This window comes from Limulus polyphemus, unplaced genomic scaffold, assembly GCF_000517525.1.
Source record: "Limulus polyphemus unplaced genomic scaffold, Limulus_polyphemus-2.1.2 Scaffold4453, whole genome shotgun sequence".
Classification (NCBI taxonomy): Eukaryota; Metazoa; Arthropoda; class Merostomata; order Xiphosura; family Limulidae; genus Limulus; species Limulus polyphemus.
The window spans coordinates 14,089-35,115 of NW_013670063.1; the positions used below are offsets into that span (position 1 = coordinate 14,089).

A 21,027-nucleotide genomic window follows, 5' to 3' on the forward strand; every position below is an offset into this window, starting at 1 on the left:
GTAACAATTACGGTTAATTACTTGTTATTTTACACCAAGTTAATGTAACAATAAGAACACATCACTTAATAACGAGTTGATGTTATCAGGGTAAATGTAACAATTACGGTTAATTACTTGTTATTTTACACCAAGTATGTGCATTAATAAAACATTCTATTAATTATTCTACTTTTGTTTGTATAAAGAAGATAAACTCCGTGTTTATCTTTCTATCGACCAGTTAAGAGCCTGTTAGAGACTTTAACAAGACTAAGTTGAAAAACGATGATGATTATAAAAGTCTTTCCAACATTTAAAAACAGTATTTCCCCCGTCACTGTCATTCGTACGATAAAACCTTAAACATCAACTTACTTATATTGTTTTAAAGTTTTGTTACGCATATTTATAAGAGAAGAATCTAGAGACAATAAATTTCATGACAGCTATTTTAACAGTCAATTCACTTCTCAGGGTAAACACAACAGCTATTTATCTTGAACTGTGTCTTCTGGGAAGTATATATTCGTCGAACACTGATCATAACCGGATATTTTCATGTAAATACTAGCCAAATGATAAGTTCACTGTCCGGATTAATTGTTCAAAATCCGCTACAATGTTTTCTTAAATCGAAATACATTCGCAATGGTGGTTGTCTACTTTTGACATTAATAGACCAATACTCGATACGATACAGTGACGTCATGATGTACTGTGAGAGCCTCTTATCGTCATTCACACAACTTAGTTGTGCACATTTCCAAAATTAATTTTATTTTGTGACAATATAACATCATTCACTGATTATTGCTGTGTTTCTCATATCTCGAAAAATGTTGAGGTAAAACAAGAGGCAACGAATAAGTAAGTCACTATAAATAGTAATTTTCAAAGCATAAACATCACGTTTTTGTGTTCACCTTGGTACCTCTAAATGAAACGGCAGATTATAATGAAACCGTGAAACGTTGTGTATCTGACTATATAAAGAACATTACCTAGTATGTGTCACACGTGTTAAAATCTATATTTAACATTGGAAACACAAAAACGTTATAGTTGGAAAAAAATTGATATTTGATGTAATAAAAGTCGTGTTGCAACTTAATAGTACCTGATGATGACAAAACCTTGTCGAAACGTTGTACATTTGCTGTCATGTTAAACTTATATTAAAGTTTTTCTTCATTACCCATTTAAGCCGTCTCCAGCCATTATTAATAGTTGGTTGTTTGAACTTGTATGTAGATCACACATACGAAGCCGAAATGTTGATATAATAAATCATTTATAGATTTGGAACTAGCCAGTTTTATATCGAAGCATACTGATTTATCTAAATACGTCATGTAAAGTTTGGCTACACTTGTTCTGTTTCGTTTATCTTCAGATAATAGACACAATCGAACTCTTTTTAAAATAAATTTGTTTGGTTCTATTGTATTGTTTGGTTTATTTGCTATGCTGAATCGAAAGTTATGATAGAGCTAAGTCTGTGGTTATGTGATTATGATGGTTTTGTGGTCATCTTGTAGATTTTTACATATTATCTAAGTACTACACTGCGGAATGTAAGTTATATCGTGAGTGTTTTGCGCTCTTTAAGTTTGGGTATGAAATTATGATCTTGTAACTCTGTGACGAATATAAGTTCTTTATAAGCAGAAGGTTGCGCGATTGTTTTTGTGGTATTACAACCGGGCACATCTGTTAAGGTAATAATAGCGTTATGTAATTCTGATAATGGCTTATTTGAGCTAAAATCATGTTCTTTTGTATTTATTATGTTTTCGTTGTATTCTCCTGGTTTCTTGGCTGTTGTTAAAGTGTTATGTGTCTCGTGTTCCGTGATTATGTTGCTGGTCCTGCGTACGCTATTGGTATCTGTACGTTCTCTACCAACAGAGGGCGACTTGTCTGTGGCAAAGGTTGAAATACTAGTTTTTCGTGAACTGGAAGGGCTTCCTTTATCCAGATGTCTATGTCGACTACTGGAAACCCTACCATTCTCTTCATCTGGTGCATGTGTAATGTGAACCCTCTCCATCCTTTGAGGATGACGATTGACAGAGCTGATGTCATCAGGTACGGTATATTCAGAGGAATCAGAATGATATCTACATCCCAGAACTCGAATAAATGCCTCCTTGAACTCTTTGTTCAGGAACACATAGATACACGGGTTGAAGGAGGAGTTGAGGTAGCCCAGCCATGTGAGTGCGCTACGCCACTCGTAGCTCAAGTCGCATTGTTTACAGTAAGCAAGGATGACATACATGAGAAAAAAAGGCAGCCAGCAGACACAGAAAACGCCCATGATTATTCCTAGTGTTCGAATTGCTTTTGTATCAGTTATTAGCTGTCTGGAACGGCGTCTGAGGCTCCGCTTGACGTGTTGATCCTCTGTCTGGAGTGACACTTCCAGATGTTTGATCTCTCTAGCCTGGCGCTCCGCTATTAATAGGATCCGGAAATAGACGTAGAACATTACTGGAAGTGGAAGATAGAAAGATGTCATGGAAGAAATGATTGCGTACACTCGGTTAACTTCCAGGGAACACTCGTTACTCTCCTGAAAGATAGATGATGTACCATCACTATCGTCATACCAGCCAAGAAAGATGGGAATAAAGGAAATAGCCCCACTGCAAATCCAAATGCACAATACAGCTATAAGGATCCTCTTTTTGGAAACCAGCATCTGGTACCGAAACGGTCTAGTAACCGCCCAGAATCGATCTAAAGCTATCATACATAGGTGTAGGATAGACGCTGTGCAGCACATAACGTCACACGAGATCCACAAATGGCAGGCAATGGCCCCAAAACGCCATTTTCTCTCTAAATCATATAAAACCAATAAAGGCATGACGAAAAGTGCCACTGTGATGTCAGCAGAGGCCAAGCTAGCAAGAAGTAAGTTTGTCACTGACCTTAACCGTTGGAAACGAGCCACAACGACGATGACGAGCACGTTACCCACGAGCGTCATGGTAATCAACATTATACACACACATGCCCCTAGTATCCGAACCGCCCACTCTCCAACACTCACAGAATCTCCCGTAAGAATATTGTTGCCGTCACTCATTTCCGTAAAGTTAGGGATACCAGCAGAGTTTCCAGGTGGAGAACGATCCCGAGGGTCATATGTTGGGAGAAATGGAAAAATTGATCCTGAAAAGCTTGGTAACATCCTTCCTTATATGTCGATACGTTTAGAACAACTCTTAACTTCTTCTAGATTAGGTGATCAGTGATGATGCCAAGACCTATAACAAAAGAATACTAAGTTAAATCATACAGTCAACCAGTTGAAAGTGCTACTCTAACTATATATTTACTTAAAAAGTTTGAATAGTATGACTGGATCTAAATCTATTCACATTTTCAGATAGAGACGTGGAGATAAAAGAAAGAATCAGAAAATCTATTGTAACAGTTACTTACTACCTCCGTCATCGAAGGTGACAGAGGTTGTTTTCACTCTTATGTGTGTTTGTTTATTTGTGTGTGTGGCTGTCAGCAGGATGTCTCGAAAACGGTTGAATGGATTTGGACAAAACTTGATATATATATATATATACATTTGGACTATGACATTAGATGTGATTAGTTTTTGTAGGGTCAAGGTCACAGCAAGATCACGATGCAAAAATTCCTATCTGTTACGCTATTTTTGTCCTGTAACTAGGCAAAAGCAATCGGATTTTGATTAAACCTGGTGGACATATGCAGTATATTATTCCTCATTTTTCTTCTACAAATGGCCTGTGTCCGTTGATAAATACGGACATACTGAGACATTTTCGTATTTTTGATAGCCGAATATCATCAACACTGCGTGGCGGAGGTATGCGCTCTACTGAGTGCCCTCTAGTTCATTCAAGTTGTAATTAAGAATTATTTACTTTTCATTAAAGAAATTTTAACATTGTTTGTTGGTCATGTTTATAAATGGGCCATTATCAATATATTTGGAAAATAGATATCTACTAGCATGTTTAAATTTTTGTTGTACATATAATTCCAACAGAATAATTTATGTACATTTACATGAGTATTGATAGTTTTGGTTTTCTTGTATTTAGATAATGTGCTGATAGTATAGAAACAACACGATTCTTGTATGTGTAAATTGATCTAAGTGATTTTCTTATTAAAAAGTAAGTTTGACATTTCGTGAAATTTATAATCATGAAGATACGTAAAGTAACAGTTATTTATAATGTAAAATATATAACCTCAGGTTAACACAAAGGCGTATTGTAAGTTTAACCAACCTTAATAACTAAGCAACTTTTTTAAACCCTAAAAACTGAAAAACATTTTTAACTCCAGTCGCTATTCAAACTTAATTACAAGAATAGCTAAATCTAAGTTTAACTCTAATAAGTAGGCAACTTTAGCTTAACAGCAATAATTAATCAAACGTACTTCAGCCTAAATAATTGATTAAGTCCAGTTAGGCGCAAACAAATAATCAACCTTAACTAAATCCTAATAGGTTCAAACATAGCTAATATTAATAACAAGTGTTGGCTTACTCTTAACAGTTATTAACTCAATCCTAATTGCTAACCAGTCTTATCTTCACCTTAATAACCATTATAACCAACCTTAACTAAATCCTAATAGGATCAAACATAGCTAATATTAATAACAAGTGTTGGCTTACTCTTAACAGTTATTAACTCAATCCTAATTGCTAACCAGTCTTATCTTCACCTTAATAACCATTATAACCAACCTTAACTAAATCCTAATAGGATCAAACATAGCTAATATTAATAACAAGTGTTGGCTTACTCTTAACAGTTATTAACTCAATCCTAATTGCCAATCAGTCTTTACTTCACCTTAATAACCACCCTTAGATAATGTGTAATAAAAAGTAATCGTAGAAAAATTCAATTAACTGATTAACTTAATATAAATTCATAAATAATGAGATAAAATCGGCATTTGCCTTAAAATACTGATGCAATATATTAATGCGACGATCAAACTAGGCTTTATAATACGTTTGAAGTTTATCATTTAATTAAGTAATAATAAGAACGTGATTAGACATTCCACATACATATATAAGTTTTTATTTTCTCTATGGCTTGTTCGAACTTGAATGTAAATTGCTGTAGTAATTGCCTTTAGTTAATTAGGCTTCATCGTTCGCGGTCCATTGCTGCACAAACTTGCTTCACATTTTGAGGCTGTGGGTGCACTACAAGAACGACAGTCAAATCCCAGATTTAGGTAAGACAAGAGTAGTCAAAGAGTTGGCGATGGGTACTTTTTACAAGGTACTTTCCCTCGGGTCTATCAGTTGAAAATTAGGGACGGCTATGAGGAGACTGCTTTTTGTCTATCTTTGCGCGAAAAGTTTAAAAATTAAAACCAAACAAATGCCCATATTTTGTTTAAGTAATTTTCGAAATACACTACAAATTCCTCCTACATTATTGAGTTTGAAACCAATTTTTCTATCTTACCCATGTTTCGGAGAATATGTTGTTCATCATTATTAGGGTTAATGACAGCACTTCAAAATAGTCACAAAACAATATTGTTTTTATCCACAAAAGTTTGTCCACCTATCGTATATATTTTTAGTTTTCTATTTCTTCGACGTCTGTGTTATTCATAAATTTATAAAATTTTACGTGAAATAGTATGAAATGTAATATTTGCACTTTAAGATAATTATTAAAATGACCACCTGAATTTATTTGTTTTTAAGCATAAAACTATATGTCGCAGATAACGAAACTCAATTTTTAGCGTTATAAGCCCACAGACTTACATTTTTTAATTATTCTATACTTTGTTCTAGATCTGATATGTTTTAAAGAACAAAATTCTATGTTTCCTATAATACTGTTTTGTTTAAAAAACTAATATTTCATATATCATAGGTAGAGAAAATTGTTCCTGAAGAAATATACTAGCGGTATGGCTTAACTTCTAGTGAATTTAAATCATGTCTATTAATATTTGCTAAGTACTACATGCACATTGAAGAACATATTTTTATATATCTCAGCCATTGTTTTGCTACTATAACTTTTCAGCTTTGAATTAATTTCTCTAATAAAGTAACTCTCATACGTTTCACTTTACCAGTACATTAAGTTTGATATTAACTTTATAAATCTGAATACAGTCATTTTCTAAATCTAGAGTGTTATGTTATTCTACTACAAAAATAGTAAATTGTGATTTTTAGGGTTAAGTATAATTCTTCATAGATTATACCATAATTCCATTTTTTTTAAGTTAATTGAATGTTATTAGTTATCATCTAAATAAGTCTAATATGTAATAACATCTGCATATTGGCCTTTATTAATAAGTTTAGTATTGCTCAAATAACGAAGTATATCATTAGTATATAGAAATAAGTGGACTTAAACTGTTGAATTCAGCTTAAGGGATATAAAAATTCGATATATATCATAAGTATATAGAAAGAAATGGAGTTAAACTGTTGAATTCAGCTTGAAGGATATAAAAATTAAACATACTGTTGTTAATTATAATACTGTTTTTCAAATTTATGATAACATTATTTGTTCATCTTATCAAAGTATACAGTAATTGAAAGTCAAGTATTAATTTTTATATTAATCCTTGATGTGATATTTCATCAAATGCTTTTTCGATATCTAAAAAACTGCACCTGTAATTTATTTTAGGTTAAAATAGTAAGTAGATTTTCTACCAATCTAATCAAGTGATCAGGTGATTGATAGCATTTCCTAGAAAAACTTTGATAATCATTCAATATATTGTTTTTATATATATATTTTAAATATCTATTATTAATTTTGGTCTCAAAAATTTTAGCTACACAACTTGTCAGACTCAGAGGATTAGTTTTATTTATATTAGACCTTGAAATCATGATGATTGTACTCATTTTCCAGCAATCAGAAAAATATTCAGACTTTAAATACAATCTAGAAAGATTTGCAAGTTCGCAATAAAACGTATCTGAATATGTTTTCATAATGTGTTTTCCATTAACATAACCAGGTGCAGGTTTTTAACATTTTAAATAGTTTGAGCTTCCCGTTGGCTCATTGGTAAGTCCAAGGGCTTTTCACAATAAGAATAGGGTTTCTATAACCGCGGTAGGCAGTGTACAAATAGCCAATTGTATAGCTTTGAGCTTAACAACAAACAAACAAAATGCTTTATAATCTCAAAAACTGTAATAATTTGCTTATTAAAAATAAGAAGGTTATATTTAAAACATTAAATTTGAGAATTAGAAATATTAATAGGGAATGCACAGTCCAATCTTATATCATTAACATTTGTAGCATATTTATTAAAATTTATATTTTGACAAATCTTATTAATATCTTCATATAGATCTTAAAACAAATTACTTTATCAAAATCCGTTTTATAAACTGAGTTTTTAAATCATAAATCACGATACTTATTTTTATCAACATTTATTATATATAACTTTTTAGTTATTTAAATCCTTACAAGTTGCATCAAAGCCCTTAAATGATCGTTTTAATCAATTTTTTAACTTGTTTTTCTTTAAATAAAGTTTGAAAATAAGGATTATGGTATTTCACCAATTCTCCCAGGCTTTGTTTTCTTGTTGATTGCTGCTTCAATTTCATTTTTTTACATATTTGGGAAAGTTTTATTTACTACATTAACTGCATTTGTACTAATTATAATGCTACATTTATTTAATCGTTCTTTATTTTACGCTTGACACGAGTTTAGTAAGACAGTGTCTTGATCTTTAGTAACAATTTCACGGAGCAAAATGTCTGTTCTAATCTGCAGTCACAGCAATAAACCAGTGAATATGCACCAAGGTGCAGATATGGGTGTGTGTGCATATGTGAAGGAAGAGTCATATAACCTAGAGTCACTACTAATTACTATACTATAAATGTGCTCTATTCTTGAGATGTAACAAAACTACCCGAGCATTTAAGGGACCTGATAGAATCTTATTAAGATTATCTTGATGTTGAATTGCTCCAAAGGTTGATTTTAGAGTTTTCTGATGAATTTTTTTTTTTTACAGGTCCGAATAGATGTCTGGAATGCACAAGCTTAACACAACACATACAGATATTGGTGGTGCATATTCTATCAACAAAATGCTTTGTAGGCTTTTCTCATTTACCAGAGCCCTTGCAAGCCCAAATATAAAGCAAATACTGCAAGAACAGATAATACAGTCTCTGAAAATTATGCGTTTCTCACAATTAGTAATTGGCAAGAAGAATGAAAGAATACTAATTCTCTACATAGACATTTGTAAGGTGAATGAAGAAATGCAGATTGGTGTGTTCCTACTGCAGTAGCGAAATGAATGTTTGGATAGTATTGGAGGCTCACTTTGGTTTAGTTCCAGGAGATTTGTGTCAGACTACTGATAAATTGAACTAGAAAAAGAAGCTCATCCTAAAACCATTTTTACCACAGATGAAGAAATGTTTCAACTCTGTTTCATGCTGCTTTGTCTGCTAATTTACCAAGGATCTTTGAAATATTCGTGCATTTAATAGTGCATGGCCTTCAATGGAACATTGCTTGATATATGTAGACAATAATGTGGTATTTTCAAAGATTTTGAAACAGCCACTGGAAATCTGTGATTCGTTATCCAGACTTATCCGTTATAAAATACAGAATTAATACCTCAAGCTGAAAGGTTTTATTAATATATGGTCATATATTGGCCTATGGTGATAACAATATGTAACCTGCTAAAATAGTATCTATAAAATATTGAAATCACCACATATTTTATAAAGAGGTTTGTAACTTATAACCTTTACATCTTATTACCAGTACTGTTTATGGAATTTCTTCACTATACTCTAACTGCTGTCAACTTTGACAGAACACACAATTTAAAGGTGAACTGAAAGGATTTTCGTGGTAAGGTACTTAAAAGGTTATATATATAAACACACACACACACACACACACATATACTATTCCATTTTGAATATTAGTGCAATGCAATAGCGTGTTTCTATACCATATATGCAGTGATATATAGCGTTTAATTTATCTCCTTAGGCAATAATAATTTTTGAAATTATTTCTCTCCATTTAACAATAGCTTAGAGAATTTGCTAGTGGACTTATCACTTATTATAGAAGATGATGTCGAAAATGAGTGAGGTGATTGTAATGTACAATTCCGAAGAAGTACCTGATGATTTATGTGAAATATTTAAATACTTTATATTTCAATTTTTAAACACAACGACCTATGTCCTTTGGGATTTTTTTACAATATTAAGAGTGTATAATAACTGTATTTCAACCTCACTATATTTGTCGTATCCACTGCCGAAGACCCGTTTCGCTCCATCCAAAGATCCTTAGGCCAACTGGGATACAACAAACATACTAGTGGTCGAAACGTTATTTATATATTTTTTTATTTAAAAAAGTAATAGGCCTAATACTAATATCTTATGACAAATGTAATTAATTATAATCTTACTTCGTCAGCTTTTAAAAGGCGTTATTACCATAACAGTTGGAGTAATAATTTTTCTGAAAAAGTTTATTTGTTATCAAATGTAATGTTATGTGTGTCAGTCATCACAGGATATGATGACTACAATTAATACAATGAACATTTTTTAAAGAATTTTATTTGTTTAAGATGTGAAAAACTATTAAGAACAAAAAGAGAAAAATAGTATTAATAATAGACATCTTATACTGTATTGATAATCTTGATTATCCATTAAATGGGCTATCTGTGATTTGCCTACTGCAGATATCAACATCTAATTTTAGCGTCATGAACCTTTAGACTAGCCGTTGAGTTACCAAAGGCCCACTAACAGCAGAAGATTATCCCTGAAATATAGTCTTGGTCAAAATGTTTGCATATTTTGTGATAAATGAGGTCATTATTATTAAGATGGAATAAAAGTACACTTAATGCTGTCAAACTAAAAAATGTATGTTATATTAAACATACACATATATAATTTGTATAATTAGACAGGTTCTATGGACATCATGAACAAGTTATAAGAACAGCAAACAATCTGATCAGACACTTGTAGAAAGATGTGTAGTTCAGCATTTCACCTATCACAACAAAACCTTACTGAAACGTATATATAATGAAAAAATATAATATCAAATTATTACAAATAGCGTCTGTAACGTTATATCAGTTCATATTAAACATTCAGTATTTGGTTGGTCCTTCTCGTACCCTAATATTCTCTGCAAGTCGAAGTGGCATGCTGTTGATGAGGTTATTGATCTAATCCACCGTGATTTCATCCCACCTTATCACTAGAGGGCGCTGCAACTCAGCTACAGTAGCTAGTTTAGGGTCGTGATTAGCAATTTTTTGGCTTAGTTCTTCTTAACGGCTCTCAATGGGATTACAATATGAAGCCTTTGTTGGCCATGACAATCTTGTAACGTCTTCCTGGTCGAGATAATCCTGTACAATATGTGCACTGTGGGCAATGGCATTATCATCCTAGAACATAAAGTTATTGCCAAACCTTGTCCTACATATGGCAGAAATATCGTCTCCACATGTTACCTGTTGAAGGCACCATTGACGTTTCTCTAAAGGATATGAAGAGTAGTTTGTTCACCATGATGAATAGCTGCCCAGAGATGTACTGTACCACCTCCTCTGTGTTCCCTGTGGAAAGTACAGTCTTACTTCCTCTGTTCTCCAGGCAAACGACAAACACGAATCGTACCAAGCCGGAAACAGAAATAATCTGAAAAGATGACATGTGCCCAGTGTCCTGACTGGAAGTTGGAATGCTGTATTGCCCAAGTAACACAGTGACGACGGTGAATTCTGGTTAATATCGGTTTGTAGATAGCCCTTCTTGCAAAATAACTTTGTTTGGTCAGTATCCTATTCACTGTTCTTCTAGATACCCTGGAATGAATGTATTCATGCCATTCCTGTCGTAAGGTGTTGCAAGACTTCTTTCGACCTTGACGTGTTAACCTGATCAAAACATGGTTATCTCGAGCAGTAATTTTTCGGCGTTTACCAGTAAACTTTCCAGGAACAACGCTTCCTGTAGCCCGATGACGTTTCAGGATTCTGGATACAGTACACTATGGGTACTTTACTGTTCTGGCAATGTCCGTTTGCTTCATACCATTCTGGACAGTCAAAAAATTTGACGCTCCATTACTTCTGGCACGTGACGAGCATGACCATGACCGTACACCAAGTACAAAGAAATTGTTTGAACGAAGCGTTGATTTGTTTCGAAAAGAAGGATTTTACCAAAAGCACACCCTTTTAAACAACCCTGGTTTATGTGTGTTTTGTCGAACAAATGCTCAAAACAATTTATACAGACTAGAATAACAATTCGTACGTGTTTGTCCGATCATACGCTACATTCTCTGGCATTTACTCAAAAACTACTCTATGCATATAGATAACATCAATATAGAACAGTATGTGAACATTTAAGCCAAGATTGTTTTTAGTAATGGGGTCTAAAATTTCACTCAAAATATCTCTGCATAGATCAATCACTGTATTAATAACTGATGATTCTTTGTTTGTTCTTAAGCACAAAGCTACACAATGTGCTATTCGTGCTGTGCCAACCATGTGTATTGAAGCCCAGTTTTTAGCGTTAGAAGCCTTCAGACGTACCGCTGAGCCACTGAGAGGAGAAGCGGGTGATCTAACCAGATATAAGCTCACTTTAATGGCAAAATGTAATTACTTTATGCATAGCATTTAGGCTTACAACACTTATTTTATTATATTTCTGATGTTTGTATTTAAATTTTTCTCTCTCTCTTTTTTTTTCATTAACGAGTTTTAAACAATAATTTATGAAAAAACATTGTTAATTATGGTGAATTGCGAAACGTCCATATTCTTTATTATATAACAGTTTTACTTTTGATATCCACCAAGCTAGTATTGGGCTTATTTGATACTTATTTACTTGCAGACGGAAGTACATAGTTAGTGATCAATGTTGTCTAGTCAAGCTATTTCGCATTTTACAAAACTGATATAAACACGATGGTGCAGCTTCTCGTCAATAAAAATTGAGGAATGTGGGAACAATGGTGTTAGATTTTCAAGGACTTTCCCAGGACCCTCCTGATAGAGACTATTGATTTTCCAGTATTAAAAAAAAAGTTTACAAAATTCCATGACTATGCGAACAATGAATGAAGGCTGAAACTGATTCCAGCCAAACAAACATAGAAAGTTATGGAAACGATGAACAGCAACCTCTGCAGCACTTGGTAAGGAGACTGATTTTTACTTCTGTTGAATCAGGCACTAACGTTACATGTGTGACAATCATAATAATGCAATTTTTTATACAATTACCATTTAACTGGCTTATTACTTACTCATATATTTCTAATTTCCAAACCCTTCACTTTTAAACGCATGATTAACATATATAGGTTTTTTAAGGTGCTTTTATCATAACTGTCAAGAAATGCAACAGAGAATGTACGTTACTGGAAAAAAACATATCACCGAACTTCCATGCTTTATTGACAGTTTCTTTAAATGAGTTGGTCTTGGAGTACGCTGCATTGGAATGGAAAAAGGTAAATGTACCAATTGGAGATGGTAAGCCTGCAAACAAGTAAGCAGTAGAAAAATAATATATTTCGTCCTCAAAACATTTTACATTGACAGTATGTTCTTACGTTGTCAAGATTGAGTAATTGGTGAAGGATTTTCCCTATAAAAGTTTTGATAACTATGAAGAAGTCTAACATCTAGCTAACCAGTTTGCACAAGCCTCCCAGTAGCTCAGCGATAAGTCTGAAGGCTTACGACTTAAAAAATTGGGTTTGGATACTGGTGATGGGCAGAGCGCAGGTAGTTTATTGTGTAGTTTTGTGCTAAACAGCAAAAAATTTGCCCAGTTTCTAAGTAAAATTTGATTGAAAAAAAATTAACGAAAGAATAAAGAAAGCTTAATAGAAATAGTCAAAAGACGGCAAACTTATTATTAAATACTGATGCATGTATTTTTTTAAATATATTTTGATAGTTTAGTCAGATATATAGCTTTTTGAAGACTTGTCGTGAGGGCTTTTAGGAAGCTTGGTGGATACAAGCGAATTATGCTTCCCTCTTTACTGTCTAAAAATAAGAGAGATATGATTGTACAATACATATATTGGTTTTCAAGGTGCCTTTATTAACTCAAAACATGTTTTTATTGAAAAAAAATATATATACACAAGTTTTTATCTATATTTTGTGGTTGTGCAACATGAAATAAATCTAGCGATGAGCTCTTCTATCTCGGTTCTTCAAACTCAGTTGAAATATTTGGAAGAACAGAGTTCACATATCTTTTATCTTGTTTTCATTTTTGGTGGCTCTTGAAATCACACCTAAGATTAAATAATTTATCCATCAACTTATGAGTCTAATCTGTGAAATGTTTGAAACGCATGTTGATTTAGAATTAATGTTTCATAATTACACAAGCGCATAGCTATCTTATTAACCATTTTGAACAATAAATGACAAAATCTTCTGTTTTAAGAAACTGTATGTACATTGCAAAGATAGGAGTAACGGAGCATACTGTTATATCTTTAAAGTCCATTTTTCACTGCTTGTCCTCACGAGAAATTTTAATTTGTATGCAAAATGAATAGGATACGAATGTGTATAAAACAATACAAGAACACTCTTCAGTTATCCACAGCGTTTCTAAATGTGCTCTCTAATATCTTTATGGGAAAAAATTACAAACTCCCATACAAAATTTATTATTTTCCTGGATAAACTGGTCAGAATTTAACTAGACTCAGCAGTCTACTCTATTCCTATTTAGCTTCCACATAATTGTAAAAATATTGTATCGACTTTGGTGCAACGGACGTTATGATATTCCAACCTCATAGTCTGATCCGTTAGAGATAGCATGGCAATATACTTCAAACGTGTGGCTTTGTTTACAACTGCATCCAACTTTTGGGCTTTCTTCTTGCAAGAAATAAAAGCATGGGAGTTAAAGATGTACGATTTATTGCAGATGTTTCAAATAAACCCCAATAAGATATTTATTATCTCATGTGGAACAAAAAATATTACGATAAATAAAAGAGCAAATCTATTTTTCTATTTTTTTGTTGGAAAGCCTATATATATATGTATATATATATATATATACGTACGATATATCTGGATATCAACAGAACTAATCTTTTGTAATCCACATTCATTCTGTTTTACCATGAAGACATCTGGGGAGGAGTTCAATATGGATAATTGTTTTATGGTTCAGTACAAACTGCCACTTTATAGCATTCAAAGCTCCATTACTGGATACTGTACACCAGTACATGTGATTCTTTATGCTTGAAGGTCTATTCAAGAGAATTTCACGTTGTTTTCGTCTCCTTAGGCAATGGTTTTTTCCAATTCCTATAAAACACAAACACTTATTAGACTAAAATGTCATTTCTGCATACAGTAAATACATAAGAGAAAAACAACCCTGTCATTTATTTCTTTATCAACTTAGCTTTCGCAATTAAATAAAAAGCTCATAGTTTGAAGAACATTTAAATTTATTTTTCTTAAGGATACACATAAATTCTATTTGTATTCAGAGTAACATACCTTTAACTATGAATCTAATGCTAGTGAGGGTCTTTGTTCAGACTGAATAACGTAGATTAGTAGTAACATCTGCAATAAGCAGACTAGTGTCCTCAAGTTCCATTTCATCCTCTCCAACTCCATTGTTTCAGAGCTATAAACTTTATCTGTCTTTATGAAAAGAAAGATGTATTATTGGAAGTTTTAGATTAAAGAAATAAAACGTTTGGCTCCAGCTATTATTACGGAAAAGTCAATAATGAATGCAGATTTAGAAATGTATAGGAGCTATGCAAAACAAATTAATTGACAGAACTTTATAATATATTAACAATGGTAACAAAACAAAAATATTGGAACCAAGACATCATTTTGATAGCACATCTAGAAATATGGTTTCCCTTTTTTTTTTCTACAACTGCATGTTTATAATATTGTAATACCTGTACAATATGCAAGATAAGTATTTTGTTTCTTTTTAATTTTTGCAATATTTTTCTATATTTGATAGAATGATCACAAGAACAACACTTTGCACCAACACCAACATACTTATCTGCGCTGCTACTGTTCTTTCTAACATATATCCAGGATATCGGGATGAAGGTTGCATGTCCTACAGTATGGAGTTGGTAGCCCTACAAATTCTTATGCTATCAAGACTTGAGTTGGGCTGACATCACAACAACAAATTCTAGGTGACAGCGACAAATCACAACGAGGTATACTTCCTAACACTGTCTGTGTTTGCCATTGACGCCTATTTCCTTTGTCGCGCAACATGAGAAAAACAAATACTGACCCTTGTCTTTGGTGAATGAAAGCTCTAGCACTTCTTTTGCATTCCAGACACTTACCCAAAATGTTTTGAACATTCATCAACCAAATATCATTGCTGATGAACTGATGAACTGTCAGACCTAATTTCAATATCCCTGAAATTCATATACTTTTTTATAGTTTTATATGATATGATGTGCATCAAGCTCAAATGTACAATAAATAATTAGGAAATAAAAAAATCATACTACCTGCGTACAAGACAATTAAAAAAAAAAGGTAACACAGATACATGTGACTAAGGAAAGAGGTTATGACTAATTTGAAACATGCAAGATTAAGAAAAGAGCTTGCAAATTAATAAGCAAAATGCTATTAATCAATATGGAATATATCTTTAATCAATGAAAGCACTAAAAGTAGTAGAGTAAAAGAAATTACAATTGAAACTGTTTGTAAAAGGAATTGGTTATACTTTAAGCAAACATTATGTTTTTGTACTCAAATAATATTTTTTGAAGATTTATTTTCGTATAGAAATAATGACGTACAATAAATAAATGCCAAAATTCACAAGTTTGAACTTCATCATCAAGATCAATTGCTCTTCGTAAGCACATTGTGCTACACCTGAATGTAAAAGGAATCTGAAATTATTTGAACAACGAATCTGTAAACCTCAATAGCACTAAAAATGTATGGTTTCTAAAAATTCATTACTACTAAAGTTTTATCAACTTATACGTCAACAAAAACATTAACCAAACACTCAGTCATAGAATTTTTGGTTCATGTTCCAGTCAGGATAAGCATGTTCCACCAAAGAACTGCCTTAATTTGTATCTGAATTCCAGTCAGTGTCTTCATGATCACCTATCATTTTTGTTTTTCCTTCATGTATTTACAAGTTCTAGTGGGTTTTGTTCTTCCTTTAAAAATTACGTTACTTATCAATAAAATATACTCAGCCATTCCAAAAAATGGAATAAATTATCAGTTACCTTGCAGTATAAAATGCTACTTCATTAATTTTACTTCTTAAACGTATATTAAGAAACTTTTGATATCCCGTAATAAACACAAGAAACGATAATCCATTATCGAATCATCATTTGTTAATAGTGAAATCAACTTACTAAGATTTTAGCCTGACAAGAGGTAAGTGTCTTGTTATACAGAATTACAAGAAAACTTTCTGTGTACTTGTTATCTTCATTTAGTTTTCCTGAAGATGAAAGGTTAAAACTTTCCTCTTTCTGTTCACAACCTATAGACATATAAGACTTAACAAAAACCTTATGTAATCCTGTATTTTATCTATCTTCCAAGACATCGTCGCTTGCAGCTCTACTTATCTTTAAATACTGCCGTCAACATTAATTTCGCTCCTATTTGCCAAGCAAGGTATGACAACATTGTAGAACGATCACTTACAAAATGGTACAAAAAGTTTTTGCTTATAATCAAAATTTCCAATGCTTCGAGTTTTATTATTTGGAAAAAAATGCTCGAAGACGATTCATTACTCCACCTAAAATATACACAAGAAGCCGTCTTTGTTTGTGTACTCCTATATGCTCACAAACGAATATAAAAGTGTAAATAAATAACTTCTACATCACATTTAAGAAGAATACCGAACAATGACGATATTAAAGTTGTGATACATTATGGACCAGTCACATTGAATTATTACTACATATAACTTAAATAAGTTTTAACCGTTTTAAGGTAAAGGCTATTCTTAGAGAAAACAGTTAGATAGTTATTTCAGAACTTTGTGATAGTGATGTTTTTGCGACTCTAAAATCTTAGCAATTCTCCCTCCAGTATTATCTAAAACAAGTAGAGTGGCTACTTGGCTCACCTATATTCAGCTTAGATGTCATTTCCATTCATAATAAGTAAGCTAGTTAGCCTCTGTGCTAGTTTCAAATAAGACTGGAGGTAGTATTAAGTCTTCAAGGGGGAAAGTTTGGAGGAAATGTAATGCATAAAATAAATCAAACATTGACAACAAATAAAATACTCAAATGCAAAGATGAATAAAATGAGAATTTTTATTTTATACATTTGGAAACAAGCCATTTACTACGATACTTGCCACTTTGTTTGGTATTGTTATAAGACCCTTACGACTACTGGAGCCGACAGAGGCATAAGTCTTCTTCACTTCTAGCGTCTGTATACCACAAGCTTAGTTGCCTACATCAGTTATTTACTTCTATTATACATATTCAAGGAAAGATTAATTTTGAGCCCAATTTGAGTTTAATTTTGAACTTGTACAAACCTCTCTAACGACTTCTTCTCTTTGTTATGCTCCTCACATTCAGGAGAATGATGGCACAGAAGTTAGCCAAATGAGCATAAGCTCTCTTAAATGACCATTGTTATATGTAACATAAGCCTCAGACAAGGATTAAATCAAGATTGTGACTAGTTACATCCTGTGGATAAAAATGTTAACTTAATGCACAACATCGTCACAAATATTTTTGAATATTCATGAGTAAAAATATATTCTCTGCCAATTGTAGAAGAGTAACATCTGGCAGTTGTGAACTACAACACCCATATGGATGATCAAGTAGGACAACACCATCAAAGTAAAAAGTATTTCAGTTGTGAACTACAACACCCATATGGATGATCAAGTAGGACAACACCATCAAAGTAAAAAGTATTTGTGCCATTTGATTTTTTTGCTATTTTCGTTCAAGTTGTAACTGTTAACTAATTTTACGTACTAAGAAGTACAACCAAAATCTAGCATGTTGTGTATCAATATTTCAAACACATATTGATTGATATCAGAAAGGACTAGATCCTTTGCAGAAGAAGTAATTATAGGATCCACCAAGTGCCCTACCTCATTTCTGAGATGCTTTCACATTTAATACTTACACGTATATATATATATCAACATTTACTTATCTTGTTAATACACACATACGCCATAAATGATTTAGGTACTGAGTAAATGGTCTTAAAATACAGATATATATATATACCGTTTTTTCATCGAAAAGATAAAAAAACACAATAGTCAGAGCAGTAATAAGCTGCTTAATATGCCACTCGGGAAATGTTGTTGGTATCAAACAATGTTTCATTAGTGTTATTCTTAAAAATATTTTAGTGATGTTATGTAGCCAAGTGTATAATGATAAGCTATCGTACTGTGGTATCTATCAGTATGTAAAAATAAGTTTCAGTCGTATACTGTGTGATAGTTGGTCATTAGATGTTTTGATAATAATGATAAGCTATCGTACTGTGGTATCTATCAGTATGTAAAAATAAGTTTCAGTCGTATACTATCAGTATGTAAAAATAAGTTTCAGTTGTATACTGTGTGATAGTTGGTCATTAGATGTTTTGAAAACAGAAATCTCAGTACCGGCCCGGCATGGCCAGGTGGTTAAGGCGTTCGACTTGCAATCTGCGGGTCGCGGGTTTGAATCACCGTCACACCAAACATGCTCGCCCTTTAAGCCGTGGGGGCATTATAATGTGACGGTCAATCCCACTATTCGTTGGTAAAAGAGTAACCCAAGAGTTGGCGGTGGGTGGTGATGACTAGCTGCCTTCCCTCTAGTCTTACACTGCTAAATTAGGGACGGTTAGCGCGGATAGCCCTCGTGTAGCTTTGCGCGAAATTCATAACAAAAAATAAACAAATCTCAGTACAAGAAATATATAAGAACGTTTAAACGTTGTCTTTCATTAGTATGTTTTTGTACACCTGACATAGTAAAAATAGGAGTACAAGTTTTGTATTGTTTGGATTAATGTTAGGTGATGTATCTGTAATATTGCTTGAGTTAATGCCACAATATGTGTCAGACTAACAATATCTTAAGAAATTTAATAATTGAAACTATAACGCTTGGAAACTGTTACGTGCTGAATAAACTGAGCTGTAGTGATTTTGTATGTAAAGAGTTATTTATATTTAATGTTTGGTGTATTTTGGATTATTTTCAACTGTGCTTTACCACGGATCTATACTTAATTTACTTTGAATTATGGTAGTTTGATTTACATTTAATTCCTACAATTTGTTTTTCTGCTTTATGTTAAGGATTTCTTTATGCTTTTGCATATTTATTTTGACTTGTATTTCTTTTTTATGAAAGTAAACGGGTTTTATGTAACTGTGGTTTTGTCAAGGTGTTCTCAGTTGTATGTAGGTGTTCTCAGTTGTGTTTTTAACTGTTTTTTGTTTGATATATCTTAAGATCTTAGTTCAATTGGTTGTGATACTTCTCTAGAAACTACTAAAATTAATACCTTGAGGCTGTGATAATTCTCTAGAGACTACTAAAATTAATACCTTGAGGCTGTGATAATTCTCTAGAGACTACTAAAATTAATACTTTAGGCCGTGATACTTGTTTAGAGACTACCAAACTTAATACCTTGAGGTTGTAATACTTCTCTACAGATTACCAAACTTAAGCGTCAAAGTTCTAAGATTATCACAAAAACTACTAGTGCCAGTACTTCTACTGTTGAAGAACCATTTCAGAAAACGAAATAATATTCTTCCAGTCATAAATAATATAATAATTATATTAATAGTAGTTGATTTTGCTACCAGACAACTTGATTGTAATTTTATCAGTGAAATTGAAAAGTTTTTCAACTTTTCACCACCCGTTATCGTCCTCCAATCAATGACTATAAAGTGATAGCTAACTTCATGTGCTTATAAATGCCATAAGAAATGGGCTGTAATTCATTTATTTACTATTTGTGTACTGTATTGTACCACAAGACGCTTAAAAGTTCACTCCTTTTAAAGTTTTATTAGTTAAGTCACTTAAGGGTACTTTACAATTTTGAGGAAACTTAGTAGAAAACAAGCCTCGAGTTATAAATATCCTCATTTTTGTAGACGAACTCACCACTTCTCTAAAATACTGTCCTAAATACTCATGGAAAATTATAAGATAGGCAGGAGAAAAACGTTGGTTTGATTGAATGTGAAGACAATGCATTGAAATCTAACAATACATTGCTAGCACCACAGATATATTACACTAAAATGACGTATATCGTTCAAGGTAAAAGAAAACTGAGTTATATCAACTGTCCTATTTGGTTAAAGAAAAGAAAGAAGGAATCTTACGCATAATAATTAAGTACTAGGCTTAGAATTTCTAGTTACAAGAAGTTGCATATTCTAGAGTTGGAAACACTTATAACATTATGGTTACAGAAATCCTTCGTAATGAAGATTTCTGAAGTAAAATTGACTGAAGTGCAGCCATTCATATGGGTGTTTAAATACTTTGTTTACATAATATCTGGCACTTTGAAGATCAACTTAATTTTAACGTAGGGGATATAAAACCTAACAGGTAGCCATTACGAAAATTGGCAGTCAGATGGAAAACGTAAAAATATAAATTAGGATATTACAGATTCTATTTGTTATTTCAACATATAAAGTCTGATTTTTTGCTTTGATTCTCGGTTCCTAGAGTTTATAGAACAACATGCTTTTGCACTGACTACCGCCAGACTAAAACATTTAAAAAACATACTTTTCCACCTCAAAGAACTAATAACATCAAGAAAATCTATACTCCTCTTGTCATTCGTGTGATTCAGGGGGAATTGGAGGTTGGAGTA

General features: G+C 32.5%; 1 protein-coding gene across 7 annotated transcripts in view; it reads right to left on the reverse strand.

Moving 5' to 3' along the window:
• LOC106471169 (probable G-protein coupled receptor No18) overlaps positions 1-21,027 on the reverse strand; it is a 55,286-nt gene that overhangs the window by 5,264 nt on the left and 28,995 nt on the right. For 6 of the 7 annotated variants that reach the window (XM_022399805.1, XM_022399806.1, XM_022399804.1 and 3 more), the window contains exon 2: positions 358-3,257. The exons of the other annotated variant lie outside the window; for it this stretch is intronic. In XM_022399805.1, coding sequence (XP_022255513.1) covers positions 1,562-3,181 — 1,620 coding nt within the window. In that variant the 5' untranslated portion in view covers positions 3,182-3,257 and the 3' untranslated portion in view covers positions 358-1,561. The remainder of the gene's footprint in view (positions 1-357; positions 3,258-21,027) is intronic. 7 annotated transcript variants of the gene reach the window in all.